This window comes from Poecilia latipinna, unplaced genomic scaffold (assembly GCF_001443285.1).
Source record: "Poecilia latipinna isolate Pla-1442-1.1 unplaced genomic scaffold, P_latipinna-1.0 Scaffold813, whole genome shotgun sequence".
In the NCBI taxonomy this organism is placed as follows: Eukaryota; Metazoa; Chordata; class Actinopteri; order Cyprinodontiformes; family Poeciliidae; genus Poecilia; species Poecilia latipinna.
The window spans coordinates 54,592-70,284 of record NW_015113429.1 but is presented as its reverse complement, the minus strand read 5'-3'; the positions used below and the strand labels follow the sequence as shown (position 1 = coordinate 70,284).

Here is a 15,693-nt window from a genome sequence, read left to right as displayed (position 1 = left end):
GTTTCAGAAAACTCACACAAAAGTGTGTCTAAGTTCTACCTGCAGGTGTTTTTTGTAAAGCGGCAAATGACTGCAAGAAGGCTCCAAAACTGCAGCCCACATCATCAGACCTCCACCTCTGTGCTTGACAACAGCAATGGGAGATTTGTGCTGGCTTGTATTGTCGGATTTTGGCTAAATATTAGCTGGTGTGGATTATGGCCAAGCACCTCCAAGCAAAAATACTTCTGATGTATTTTAGTTTGTATAATGTAACTTTGCAGACCAAACCCCATAACACCATGTTCATTTAGAGAAAAGAGGCCTTCTGCTGGAAGAATCTCAAAACAGGACATACTGTTTGTACTGCATGGACCAAAACACTGGCTGCTGTACCTTCTTAGGTCTTGTAGAAACAAGGTCATTTAAGCTATTTATTTATATATATTTTTACAGTTTATCTTTGTATTGTTTTATTTTTGCTGTTTTGTATTTTTCGCATGAGAAAAAAAATATTACTGAGTGGGAAACCTGCAAATAACAACCATAATTTTGTTTGGCATGACAAAATATAGATCAGTCATGTTTTTTCCTGACCGGTATGTATAAAAACAAAAAACAAAATCTCTAAATTACATAAAAAAAAAAAAAAAAAAAAAAAAGGAAATGACAAAAACAAATTAGTGAGACCTTAGGATGTAAGCTGTTGTGGGACATTTACATTTGTGACAAATGTTTGATATAATATTCTGATTACTGATCTTTTGTGTCCACTAGCACTTAACTGAGTAATTAAATAAAACATTTTGTCTTCAGTTCTGTGGTTCTGTTCTGCTGGATATTTCTTCCTGTTCATAGAGTTCTTACTTTCCACTGTCACCATGTGATTGCTATGGAGAAGGGATTGCTGCAAATGTAAATACTGAGATTATTTGGGTGGAATTTTTTGAATGGGTATTTATTTGGTTATTTTTTACCAAGAGGCATTACATGATCAATTAGACTTTATTGTACCAAATATTAACATTGTAACTTTTGGTGCTATAACTGGAAATAAACTGGGTTGTTTTCAATTGAGTCTGAATCTGATGAGAATCTACGCCACTGTAAAGATAATTCTGCAGTTTACGAAAATTTCTGGCAGAATTTTACAGTAAATACAAATACAGTTAAATTCTGTCAACCTATTTTAATGTAAGTTAGAGATGCTTTGGGGTTGGTTTTTTTACAGTATGGAAAAAGCTGGATGGACATGAATTGAATTTAGATGGAATTGGATTTTGTTTCACTGTATGTAAATTTGACTAATTCGACTTGCAAAGTGCCCTGAGACTTCATCATTTGCAACAATAAGAAAAAACTGAGCTGTTTGGATCTGCATTATGTGGACATGATGCAACCTACTTTTCTGATATAAATTTCTCTGAATTTACATTGTGTTTTAAATTGATGGAAGGTGAATAAACAGAAATGTGGAGAACTGGTTTGTATTTGCGGTTGTTGCTAATAGCCTCCATCTCCAGTCTCATCCCTTCTCTCCTCTCATCTTTCTCACAGTGAAATCTAATCCCTTATTTGTGCACAACACTGTCCTGATAGTTTTCTGCTCTCACTCATACTTGTGTTAAGCCATTCCAAAGAAACCTATCTGGATAATATCTAAAATAATGTCAATAAAACTATCTGAAGCTGCCAAGCCAACTATTAACAAGATAACAGTGGGAAAGTGATTCTTCACATGGAATTAATGTTTGGAAAAGGAGAAGCTATTTTTAAATTCAAGATATTAGCATTAGATACAGTTTGTACTTGTTGGAATACACAAAGAATTTGTGTTTATTTTTCTGTTATCCTCATCCAGCTGCAGCACCAAGTGTTGCTGCTAGTGCAACATGACATTCACTAGGGGGCAGCAAGTATTAGACTACCACAGAGCGGCTTCTCCTGCTGTGAAGCAGGTCTGTGACAAAAATGCCATGAAGACGAGCACTAAATGATTAAAATTAAAATAATTTGAGCATTGCACAATGGATATTTTTACCCAACTGTCTCTTTAGATTTGATATTCTAGTTACACAGGTGTATTGACGTAAAACATGATCAAAAACATTTTTCCTTTAGGAAATTTCACTTATAAACTGAAATCCATGTAAAGATTTGTTACACAGAGGGACATAGTTCAAGCATTTATTTCTGTTCATTTTTGTGATTTTTGGGTTTCAGATAATACAAATCACAAACTCTGCCTTGGGTTTCAGCAGAAAATAAGAATATTACATGATGCAAACAAGAAATGAAAATAAATAAAAACAAAATTGAATGTGATCATTTTAAATCATGAGTATGTGGGGAAGACTTCCTGATGCAAAGGGAACATCAGATGAGTATTTTCAGTATGGGCCATTCTTCTGTATTAAAATTCTCTTCTTATTATTGTCTTATGTAAAATCATTTTTTTTAAAAGCTGAATTTTGGGTTTTTATTTGTCCTAAGCCAAAATAATCAAAACTGACAGAAATATAAAGTTGAAATATGAGTAAAATCACAAAATTAGTTTTGCTTTCTCTATAAACTAACTTTTATTTGATATTTTAATTGGCTGACATGTTTTGGTTCATAAAAATCAACAAAGACATAAATGTTGGTTCAAGTCAAGACCACAAAGCACAACAGAGAAACCTGCCAGGATGCAAGATACAGTCTGAACACATGCTGCTCATTTACTGGTGGCCTTATAAATGTTTTCAAATGAACAAGGACCGAAGAGGATAAAACTGTCTTCAGAGTTTGTTTACATGTAAATGAGTGTGTTGCTGAAAAGCAGAGGAACCATTTACCTCCTGAGAGCTGCAGATGTTCTTTCTCTGAACCCTTCAGCTTCGTCCTCTTCACGCCACATTTCCTCCATCAGGCTGATTTCTTTGTTTTGTACCTGTTCTCATTTAGCAGGAACTGAATGCCACCATCACATGTACACTGTCTGATCACATCAGATTACTCCCCGAGATGTTTACTATGAACAAAAATTAAACTACACTGTCAATTAAATTGCAGAAATCAATCCAGTTTTATCATTTCAGCATAGAGGTAACCTGAACTTCATGACCAATGAGCTCAATAATTTTCACACATACATAAATAGTTATTAAGATAGGATTAGACTTTTCTTTTTAATAAACTTTTTTTATTTATTTTGTGTTGATCAATAAAAGGCAGCTCAATAATTTTCACACATACATAAATAGTTATTAAGATTGCTCCATAGCCGTATTGCAAGTGAGAACTTGTTCCACATTTTTTAGTGGTTTAGTGGTGGCTTGAAGTGGCTCCCAAGGCAGTACAGCATAACCTATTTGTGATGATTGGGTAGGAGTTTGTCCTGTGATTAGCAGGTTGCCAGTTTGAGTCCCCAGCCCATCTCAGTGTCTGTCAGATTGCCCCAGCCCTGTTGCACCTTGCCGCCATCAGCATGTGAATGTGCGTGTAAATGGGAATGACTGACTTCATTGGAAAGAGTCTTTTGATTGTCCCAAAAAGTGCCATGTCAGCCTGATGTCATTTCAATTCATTAACTTTGTTGATCACTTTGGGGGCATTAGGCAGACGGCTGTAGACAGCACTGAAGTCGCATCTCTTGGGATTGGAGAAAAACATGATCTCACCATAAGATTATGGAAAACGTATCCTACTTTGTCTACTTTAGCACACACCATTTTACTCCCTTCATTCCTACATACATGCAACAATATGGAGAGGCAAACTAAGTAACACATAAATGTTACACAACTTATATATTCCACAATCTTTACTTGATTACTCCACATCTAGATGCACTTAACATATTTTTTTTCAGAAATACAATTCATTATCTATTTTGGATTTAAATATTCAAACCTTTGGTTTATCAATATTGCATCACCAAACAATAACAAATGCAATTTTAAGGCACTTTACAAGACAAACAAATACAGAGATATAATATTACATCATTTCAATCATACACAGTGATTCAAATTCAGTCACATTCACTACAATTCAATGGCAGTTCTAATTCATTTCATCATACAGCTTCCCTTATTGAGGAACTTCAGGTAATTGAACCGGGTCATTGACTTTGGACCGGTTCCTCCTGAGTTGCACTAAGGAACATGAGGATGAAGAACATGGCTGTCTGATCAGTCACTAATATCCACAAACCTGTTTGGTTTAGCAGCTGTGTAACCATCAGTCTGTGAGTCATTATGTTCTGTTTGTTATCTATATATTGCATCAGCAAGTGGATCAATCAAGTGAAAACTACAGACCAACCAGAAGTCTACTGGATAGTCTGTTGACTACCCATCACGTTTAGGTTTTTTCAACCACATTAAGAGGTTTGCACTGACTAGACGGTTGACAACATCTTCATCAGGTTTCCTTGGAAATCAGCCTCTGACGCAGCACTAGATGTTATTATTAGCACAAAGACCAGTCAAAGAGAATTTGGACATAGAACAAAAAAAATTCCTGCCGATATGAGATCTGAGTCATTAATTAGAGAAAAATGTGTTTAGACCTGCACCGTACCTGTACCTACCTGTCTTAGAGAATGAATCAATGAGATAGCATGCAAACAACGTTTTCATGCTTTATAGTATTGAATCATACTAACAATAGACCAGTTCCTACCAGGAACCGCTGAGCAAGAAATACAACAGCAATAAAATACAATAAGTGAAGGAAATGTTTATGCGGGGGAATTTAACAGTGATACCAGCGACTCATGACTAAAACTCAAAAGCATCAGGGGAGGTAGTGGAAGATTCCTGCATCTGGTCATATCTGTGCTAAACACTTGGCTGAAGGCGATGATAAGAGACTGGAGAGGGGTTCGGTAGAATTTCTTGAAAATGCAGCTTCATTTCATAAGCATTCACATGGTGGATTATGATAGCAAAAAGTCCTCAGGAATATACCAGTGTTTGAAACGGGAATATAACTTGTGTCCTTTTATCCAATGACCACTGGAGATAAACGACAACCCCCTCACAATCAACCTGCAACAACATGCAGCTAAAGGCTATTAGTAAAGCTACCTGCAGTTCATTACTGAAACTTTACAGCTAATGTTCAGTCGAGAGCAAATTTAACAAAACTATAATAAACTGTAAAGCTTTAACATTCTTAAAATCCTGTTGGAGTTGATTTCAGCTTCTTCTACCACTCAGCTTTTACAGCAATCTCTCTTTTCCGGAAAAATACACAATCCCATAGAAAATGTATGCTTATAAAATTAGAAAATGTGTCTCTTTTCACATAATGTAGCCTGTAAATTAATGTGTTAAGGATTTTGAAATGTATGAGTCAAATCAAAGAAAATCTCTGATTTTCTTGCCACACACAGAATTTTTTTCTGTTTTAGCTGTTTCAATTGTTAGTTCTGTTTAGAACTAAACTTATTCAGCAGGTTTAACTATTTATTGTGCTGATTTTTTTTTTTTTTTTTTTACAGAGAAAGCCTTCTATGCTTTCAGTTTTATTTAATGCTGGTTTACTTCTGAGCTCATTCCTTTTAAGGATTCAGAAGTTACATTGCTTTTGGGCATGGAATGCAATTTATAATATTTTTTATAGCATCTCCTGGATTTATATCAGTGCAATACAGAGTAGTCAAATTTCCAAGGATGTTAAATACTGGTTAGTTTTAACTCCACCCACTCTATTTAAATCCACTATGTTAGTCAGCACTCAGCTTCACATTGGAACTTGATCTTGACCAACAGGATTGGAATCGTGGGAATAAGAAGACTTTTGAGTGACTCCATACTCTGAGCTCTACATTAAAGGTAAGACAATTTATTTAGCATAATGTGTGGACTATGTGTAAATAGGTAATCTTTCAGACAAAGATTTTCTATTTTTATTTTGTTTCTGCATTAACTTTTGTTTCTGCAGAAACAAAAAATAATGTAGAATTCAGTTTGTATAAGGCATATTTAAATATATGCCTATATTTAAATATGCTTTTTGCCATCATTGTCTTTTAGAAAAAAAGAAAAACATGGACTTTCTTTTATTTTCTTTTCCAGTTTCCCAAGTTGGAATTCTCAGCTTCAACGTTTTGCTATAATTTTTTTTATTATTATTTATTTATTGCTCTCCCTCCATTTTTGGAGGGCTGAAAGTCGGTGAGGTAGCCCCCCTCCAACTCCTGCAGAGAGAGGGTGTACAAAGTTGAAGCTTATCCGGAGATGCGGTCCTTCCTCCCGCTTGTCGTGTATTGCATCAGCCTGCTTTCCCTCCAGCAGCTGTCGGCTTCACCGGCCGGGGAGCGTCCTGACGGAAACAGGTACGACAAGATTAACCACCGGCTAATAACGCTTTACTACTGTTTCCGCTGCTGTTGTCGGTATAATAACACACTAATACAATTGTTTTAGACGATAAAACAAAGCTACACCTGGTTGGCTAAGTTTAAAAACATTTACTCACCTGTTACTTTACGGCAAATTAGTTCACGGGAAGTGCTGCAAGTCGGAAACCTTAAAGCGGAATGGGTAGGAACAAGCTACCTCTGCAATTGTCTTGTTTTTAATTTAAAGAGTTGAAAATATGGGTTTTCTGCCGGTGTGGTGGAGCGTAACAGATCTGGAACTTTAACTAAAGTTTGTTACTAGTTTGGTTAACTCTAATTTTCTGCCCGCGTGTCTAAAGAGTCACATGAGTGTGAGTGTTTGGAGGTGGTTGCTGTTATGTCGTGCAGTTTACAGATAATGAGCTCTACAAAGTCAGAGGCTGTCTACAATAAAACACTTTCTTTCTTCCTTTTTTTTTTTTTTTTTACATTATTGTGAAAAAAAATGCGAATATTTTAAATGCTTAAAATACCACAATAGTTCGAAACTCCTGGTTATAATAATTATCATTATAAAAATTATACAGCATTTGATGAGGTCATGGATTAAGTTCTAACGTGAAATAATATTAATTTAAAAAAGCAACAATTTAGCAGGTCCAGTATAAAAAATGACCCACATTCTGAATTTAAAGTTGAAGTGAACTGTATTTTCTAGTGTACTATACCTCCGCACTTAAATCCCCAAAGCATGTGTGACATATTCGTCTTACACAAGGAGGGGAAACCAGTTTGTTTTCATGAATGGAGCCCCATAATAGATTATTGTGAATGTGACGATACCTGTACTTTTCCGCCCTTTTAAACTGCAGGGGTTTTAGTCACAAAGCCCAACCATAAGAGATTAGGCAACAACCAGAGCGCTTAGTAACAGCCTGCAGACCCAGTTTGATGTGTGTGCGGGGTCAGCAGCTATACAAACTTGTGTTGCAATGTAGATGATGAGTGTAAATGGCGCCTTCTACTGGTACAGTCTGATAAGACGATGCATTTTTTTTTTAGAGGCAACTTTTCTGTATTTCCATCCATTTGTGAGTTTATATATATATATATATATATATATATATATATATATATATATATATATATATATATATATATATATATATATATATATATTACATATATATTAGACACGTACACTTTTTTGTAGGCTGCCTTTCTCTATTTATCTATCTAGAGAAAATTCCACTCATTCACTTGCTTTATATTCAAAGGGATTAAACTGTAGGAATGGTATCATTAAATTTGTACATTTGAAACTGTAACTTTAAAAAAGCTTTCTACACTTTGATACCAGAAACAAGCAAAGCAAATGCTCAGTTTGAACAGTCTCTGACTGAAGTAGGAAATGAAAAAGCTTTGTGACTGAAAAAATATGAATATAACCCCGTAGATAACTCAGAAAATTTTGAAAATTGTATTTTTCCTCTTTTTTGGTGTCCAGTTTTAAAATAATTAAGAAAAGTTGGAGAAAAATCCCCTCATCACTATGCATACTTCACATGTCCGACACAATAAAGCAAGAGGGTTTGGAAGAATAATAAAGCTAACATCTGTGCTGATGATCTAAAACTATTGGAGGCAAAGCATTATCACCCAGCACCATCTCATCTCATTGCCTATTGATGTGTGTGAGCGAGCGCTGAACATCTGCTGCTGAAACCTTCACCTGCCCAGCACCTTAATCCCCTCAATCCATCTCGTCTCCGCTTAACAAGAGAGTCCTAATCCCTCCGCTATCCCTAAAGATGTGTCTTTTTCCCAGTTTGATCCAGTCTGCCATTTCCACTTTCGAGCATAATTGGTCGTAAATGTTCCATTGCTTTCTTATTATTTCTTATTATGACACTAAATTCATACTCCCAGTTCCGTTGAGCACATGATGTCCTGTTAACATCACATGCTGACAGAAGAATAACAGCAGACATAACTATTCTACATTTCTTTCACCTGTTAGACACTGGGTGGATTTCTGTCATTCCTTCCATGTTCTTTTTCTGTCCACGTTCTGTCTCTGTAACCTGATAAGGTAATGCTAAAGAAGTCCTTAAGATGCAGAACTGCCGCTTGCCAAACTAGGAGCGATTGCATGTTTTTCTGATCACATGCAGCAAATACCCTTCATTTTCTGCTGAAGTATTTTTCCTTTTATGTCTTCTTTTAGGTTAACCAGTTTTTTTTATCTTTATTTATCTCACTAAAATATGTCAAAACTTGCCAGTTTTAGCTCATATTTCTAGCTAAGAACAATGACCTTTCACCCACATTTTAGCATCAGTACATATCTTTGGTGTGCCACCAAAGCTAAATTGTGCTTTGGTTGTTGAGCACTTTCCAATACAGATTACTGATTAAATGACTCATTGTTTTGAGATGAAGGACATGCCAAACAGATTTGCACCTGGACCCATATTGGGCCCCACTGTGTTCGCATCAGGGCATAATAACATGAGACTTCAGTCTGGGTGCTTGTAGTCCAGGTTTGTTTAACGTCATGTGAAGTCACATGACGTTATGTTTTTTTTTCCCATTAAATCATTAATGGGGAAAAACGAGAGTGAGCTACAGACAACCTTTAGAAACAGACAGATTTAATCCCACACAGGGTGTGTCCTGTAACATAATATTATTACAACCATTAATTATAATAATTACTATTAGTATAGTAATTATTATCTAATTAGTAATTATAATAACAATATAAGGATTTTAAGTTAGGTATTTCAGTGTTCTGTGCATGGGTTCTTGGGACTGAAAAGTTACAGTTGAGCAGGGTGAAAGCAGTGACCAAACGGGGAGAATTCCATTCTGGATTATCGTCTTAGACCAAAATCCAACCCTGGCATCCATAAAGAGCTGCTTTCCACATGGAAACCCATTTTGTAGAGGCGTGACTTTACATGTGCTGTGTATGTAAGAAGAGCAGCACTCATCTGATGATGTGGTTGAATGTTTTGTTTATTGATCACAGGGTTTCAAAGGCTCGTTCCGGTTTAAACTTTTGACTTCAACTATCAAAACCACAGGGCTAGAATCATCAGCACCGCAGATTATAGTTCTGTGTTGTGCAACAGTGGAGTCAGTGTATGAGTCATACAAAATATTACCAATTTAAATCCACAATGAATTTTAGTGTCAAGATGCAATGGTGACTGCAGTTAGAGAGAAACAAGACATGCGTCCAGTAAGTTAAATACTAGTCCCACTGTTTAGATGGGTGATGTGGCACCATGGCACACCAAGCCTGATCTGAAAATAGTCTGCGGCATCCCATTATGCAACTGTCTCTCCAGCAACAGCCTCGTCTTTGGCAACTGAGTCCTCGTCAGGCTACCATACTTGTTTGAATAGCATTGACCTTCCATTTTCTGCCAGATTACTGTACAACATTTCAATGGTACACAGTTTTCAGCCACTCAGTGGGAGTAAAGTCTGAGTGCTTGTGTTGAGTCAGCATTTTACTGAGTATATTTAGAACAGCTGTGGTGTCTGCCACTGACAACTTGGTGCTAAATTTTTCTTGTAGTTGGAAAAGCAAACATATGATGCATTTGCTCAGCTGTAGTGTTCCAACAGAATTATGAAGGTTTACTTCTCGTCTGCCAGGTGTAGTCATTTTTTTTCAACCCTTTTTCCATTGGTGGTGATAAGTTAGACACTCAGCGGCTTGACTCTTATTGATGAGCTACCAGGTCAAGTTGTAAGAACGATACCTGGTGTTCAAACAACGAGCAGATGGTAGAGATGTCTCTACTGTTTACCGAGAGGCCAGAACATTCTGCTTGCTTTGCTGACCGTGTTCTTTCTAGCAGAGAAATTGTCCCAAAGTCCACGTTCCAGAAAACACGTTTTATACATGGATCAACGAAAAGTCAAACGATCTCCAAATAACATGGTTACATCAAAAACATACCCTTTTTAACTTGAAGGAACTCGTTACTGTGCACAGATTCATTACAAGAACAGCTAAAGCTCCACTGGTTTGCTTTATATTTGTTCTGTTTCCCCTGGAACCTTTCAGCAAAACTGAAACAAGTCTCATCAGGTTTCTTGATAATAAGATCCCTTGCCTATTTAACAAAAAGCCAACAATAATCAGGTGGCGACGTAAAAAAGGTAGCAACCAAGGCTGACTCAGGAGTATGCTATTCAAGGCATCAAAAGGTTATTTATTTTTATGCCCCAATTAAGAGACAGGCATATTGAAATGCACAAAGTTGTGCTCACATGCAAAAGGTAAACAGATGTTTGGTACTCCTACTAAAAGTTTCACAGTATTAGCTGATCCTAACCCTACAAAGAAAACAATAGGAGATATGCATGACTAAAATTTGTACTTCTTTCAAAAGAAACCCATTCATATTACTCAGTGATATAAAATATTATGTAGTTGGGAAGATATACTGATCTTATGAACTGTGTTTGTATTTCAGCACAAGACATAAGCAGTATCTAGTGTGATTGGTCTGTTTGTGGACAGGGTTTGAAGTTGCAGAAAGGAGGGTGTCTGGTTTGGGAATCTCAGGGTCTCTTTTTCTTTGGTTTGATGATGAGCTTCTGTATGTGTCTTTGGATCATGACCCTCAGTGTGTGCTTGAATGCTTTGCTTTGTATTCTAACAGTTTACATCACAGTCATTCAAAAATCCGTTATTATCCCTTACAGTTTGTAGTTGTTACTCGCTTGTGACTACTTTTCGATGTGTCTCAGTGGACTGATATTAGTGGGACGACTTCAACTCCCCATTCTGTGTGAGGACATTCCAGTTGATCATGGCATGTAAAGAACATCACATGACGATATAGGTTTTTGTTCTGGGTCTCTAACAGACTGGCTTCATGCTTAGGGTTGTACCTCCTTGATGGTATTGCCGTCTCCCCAGTGCAGCTAACAGGACTTAGCAAGTACGGAAAATGGGCAGCAATTTAACCACCCATAAAGAGGCGTTGTCCGTGTCAGGAGTTTTTGAGGTTTTGTAATGTTCCTCAAAATATTTCTTAGCATTTTTTGTGGTTTGGCATGATGCACCATAATGCTTGAGGAGACTTCTACTGCTGACTTGGTGCAGTGGATATGCCCAGTTTGCTGAAATGTTCAAATTGAAGGCAAGTATTACATGAATGTCTGCATTCAAGGTTTGCCAGCACTGCATTAAAGTATTGTGATTTTGGCCATTTCAGATTCTGATTAGCTGAAAATTTTTCTTGCAATGATATGTGTATTTACCTGCTTACTTTTGCATTTTATCTTTTGTTCATCCACTACTGTTTGCTTAATACACTTATATTTCAAAAACCTAAAGAAACACCTTTTAACTGGCTTTTTTTCTTTCCAGACTGAATCATCAAAAAGAACCAATCGACCAGGAAAAGGAGCTCTCCACTCCCTCAGAAGGCCAGTCCAACACTGTCCCAGCATCTCCAGCAGCAAGCAAACTCCACAAATGGATGTTAAGCCTTGTGAGGCACCCACCGACATCCAGTTTGAGGACGGCATCTCCTGGCCTGACATGGGCACAGCCTGATGAGGCTTTTCAGATCAAGAGAAGGGCTAAGAGATCTCGTGGCCATGGACACTCGAAAGGGGGCAGAAACCACCACCAGCATCTCCAGTTTAAGAGAGTGGGGTGTGTCCTGGGAACCTGCCAAGTACAGAACCTCAGCCACCGTCTGTATCAGCTCATCGGTCAGAACGGCAGGGAAGAATCATCCCCCATTAACCCTAGGAGCCCTCATAGTTATGGATGAGCTAGGTAGCCCCATAGAAGGTCTGTCAGTAGTTCTAGTTTTTGCATTTAGGATTAATCTAGTGCACAGCCAGCTTTGACTTATTTTAGAAGTCTCCTGCTTTTACTGTTTGTACTTGATTGGTGGATTTTAAAGTTAAATTTTAAGATCAGAACTTACCAAATCAACTCCAAGGATCGACCATCTCCGTCACAGGAAAATATGGACATTAAAACATTATGGATTTGTCAGCTTGAATACTAAAAGGAAGCCAAAAGTTGACATTGGGACATTTTAATCTGGATAAAGTAAGAATTGAGCTGTGTCTTCAGTGCCACTCAGTGGAGTACTTCTTGTTGCTAACTGAATTTCATAGCTTTGGCTCCTTTGCTTTTCACTGATCACAAACTTAAGCCCCTAATGTGGATTAGAAGCTGGACCATGAACTGGAGACTGTCAAAATCAATGTGTTTCTGAATATCTTTTCAACAGTCAAGTGAACCCTTTTACCTCTCCATCAGCTTTGAAGTTCATACACTGTGTCTAACATGAACTCAGATCACCACAACAGTCCTTGAGTTTGTAGCTGAACTTAATCTGAGATCATCCACAGTCAAGACTTACAGCAAACATTGTGATTTAAGACCCCATGAAAAGGAAAATAAGAGTCAGCATGCAGTCAAGAAAAGTTCTGTTTCAATTTTGTGCTTCACACAGTTGAAAATAAAAGTGAACACTATAGTCTGATTAGCATTTCATTGTTTGAGTGAAAACAATGAAATGCTAGAAATAACTTTAAAAAGTATTTTAGCAGTTAGATCAAATCAGAAAAAGAACTTTTTAAAAATGTATCAACAAGCTACTTTGTTTAGTGGACTAGCAGATGAGGTTAGGCTTCCTGGTTTCAACAACTTAAAAGTTAAACTCTTGAGTCTCTTATGTCATCCAAGTCGAGTCTACAGCAAAGATGCGAAAGTAGACAAATCAGAAATAGGTAAAACACCCTAGTAAAACATTTACTTTCATTTTTACTTTCCAACTATGTAATATGGTGTTACGATGTGGGTTTGAAACAAAAACCACGCTGACCAAAATGCTAGCTGTACAGTGCCTAGTTTCAAATATGAACACAAATAGCCAGGCACCAGTAAAATGCATGCCCCGACATTTTGTTGTCTTCTATTTATGTCTGCGTCTGAGATGGTGGGTGGATGATAGACCAGGAATTGCTGGGAAACAAGGTCTTGTTAGTCCACCATGGTATAATTTGTTTGAGTCTTAAAGTTCTCATCCATCCAGCTTTCCATTTTCTATACCCACTTAATTCCCATTTAAGGAAACCACCATCAAGCGAGTGGGTTATGTCATAGAGACTATGCTCTATGCCAGCTGTAGCTGGGCAAGTAGCGGGAAACAATCTGGAGAAGTCACCAGTCCATCATGAGGCCAAGGTTATGATCCTAATGTTTCCACACCCACCATATTACCTAAATCATGAGGTTGAGACGCAGCTTGAATCAAAAATAGAATCAGTTAAAATTTGAAGCAACAGGTCAGACTTCAGTCAAAACTGGAAGTCAGTGTTGGCCTGCAAAACTCTGACTGGTCCATCTTTGGTATTGGTATTAGAATTAGATGTAAACTTTTTTAATAAACCTTCAAAGATAGTAGAGTTGGAGTACTGTTTGAGTAGGAAAGTGAGTCACTTCATATTATTATTATTATTATTATTATTGTTATTATTATTATTATTATTATTATTATTATTATTATTATTATGTTGTTTCTATTTAGTTTCTATTGGTTTCTGTAATCTTGAAACAGCATTAGTAAAATCTCACCAACTACCTGGAAATACTTGATTGACTGAGTGGCCTTACAGTATGTGACCCACATAATATGATAACATGTTCTTTATGTATTTTCCACTGTTTTTATTTCTTCCATCTTCCATCTATTGTTGTCCACCCTGGTCAAATCGTGGTAGTGTTCAATGTGTTCAAAGCCTCACTAAGGTAAATCGTGCCTTTCTCTCTGCTGTAACGGAGCTTATCAATGTCTCGTGACAGATCATTAAACGGCTTTTAAAATGACAAACAAAAACATCTCTCTACTTTCTCGAAATGTAACTTTTCAGCCATTCTATTTGTTTTGGATGAGTTTTGCCTTATCACTCTTCTGCTTTCGCAGTGTGTTTTTGGGACGTCACACATTGCGTCATACAGAGTTGCGTTAGCAAACCCTACCACAGTCGATGCCTTCCGGTTAGAGACCACGGACAGTGTTTCAAGGCTATCCATGACTAAGATTCATAGGAGTTCAGTGATGTTCCTGTTAGTTTCTCAGCAGACTTGTTTTCTTGTTTTCACATTTGAGTGTCACGTGTTCTTCTTTAGGGTCACAGGAAAGCACTTTAATGCAATCATGTTGACAGTTTTTTTACAACTTGAATTTCAATGTTGAAGAGCTAGCAACAGTAGGATGAGGTGCTTCCTGTAAAAGTTGTCTTATTGTCTGTGAAGATGTACGTGTGCCCCCTGTGATGTGAGGAGTGTTGAGTGCACTCGTGAATATATGTTATACTTTTGTATTTAAAGAAAGTTATGTATTTAAGTATTTAACTTATCTTGTATGATAATGCCTGAATGTCACCGAGAACTATTTATCTTATCTTTTCCATTGTTCTTTATCATAGTGGAAATTAAGTTTCTGACTGTAGTTGAAATGTTACTGTTTGACCATGTTCTTCAGTCTTTAAAATAAAGAACCATACTGTGTATAGTGACAGAGTACTGAGTGTATTTTAAATGTTTGTGCAAAACTTTTCATAGTTTTTCATGTTACAACCAAAACCTTATTAAGTTTAAAGAAAAATGTTATTTCAAGAGTTTATGAATGAAATCCATTTGCTCATCTAAAAGTTGACATTTTTGCCCATTCTTCTGCAAAATAGCTCAAGCTCCGTCAGACTGAATGAGGAGTGACAGTAAACTTATGCTGTAAGGTTTTGCTCCAGATTCTCAGTTAGTTTTAGGTCTGAATTCTGACAGCACCGTACTGAAACATAATTAGGTTCTGATAGCCATTAGATACCTGCTGTAGCTCTAGGTTTAGGGTGGTGGCTCTGCTGGAAGCTGAAGTCTCAAATCTTCTTCAGCATCTAGCAGGTTTTGTTCTAGGGTTGCCTCTTAGCTCCATTCATCTTTTCATCAACTGACCAGCATCTGTGTTCCTGCAGAAAAAAAGACTTCCCACAGCATGGAACAGGCACCACCATGTTTCACATATGGTCATATGTTATTATGTTATTTTATATGTTATTTTGATGAAAGTACCTATTATCACCATTTAATCTAATGGAAGCTTAAGAGTTGTGACTGATTTTGAAAGGTACTATAAAGACATTCAGGATGTGATCCCTCTTCTCCAGGTTTCCAGGCCTTTGACCTGGAAACAACGTCTCAAATGTTGCAACTAAAGTCAATCATTACATGATGAAGGCTGATGGAGGGCATTGGACATTGTGAATGAGACATGGAGGGATCAGGACATGATCTGATAGCTGCTACATCAGTGTGTATGACAGAACAG

The 15,693-nt window shown here is 37.0% G+C and overlaps 1 protein-coding gene across 3 annotated transcripts; it reads left to right on the top strand.

The window, feature by feature from the left end:
- Window positions 1-5,700: 5,700 nt before the first annotated feature.
- adm2a (adrenomedullin 2a) lies at window positions 5,701-14,887 on the top strand. Of its 3 annotated transcripts, none has more exons than XM_015047190.1 (3): window positions 5,701-5,804; window positions 6,048-6,307; window positions 11,712-14,887. In XM_015047190.1, the coding sequence occupies exons 2-3, from the start codon at window positions 6,210-6,212 to the stop codon at window positions 12,121-12,123; spliced, it is 510 nt and encodes a 169-aa protein (XP_014902676.1). In that variant the 5' UTR covers window positions 5,701-5,804; window positions 6,048-6,209; the 3' UTR covers window positions 12,124-14,887. The 3 variants fall into 3 exon arrangements, with proteins under 3 accessions (XP_014902676.1, XP_014902677.1, XP_014902679.1); XM_015047191.1 differs by having other exon boundaries at window positions 5,707-5,804; window positions 6,135-6,307; XM_015047193.1 differs by having other exon boundaries at window positions 5,714-5,804; window positions 6,144-6,307.
- Window positions 14,888-15,693: the final 806 nt, after the last annotated feature.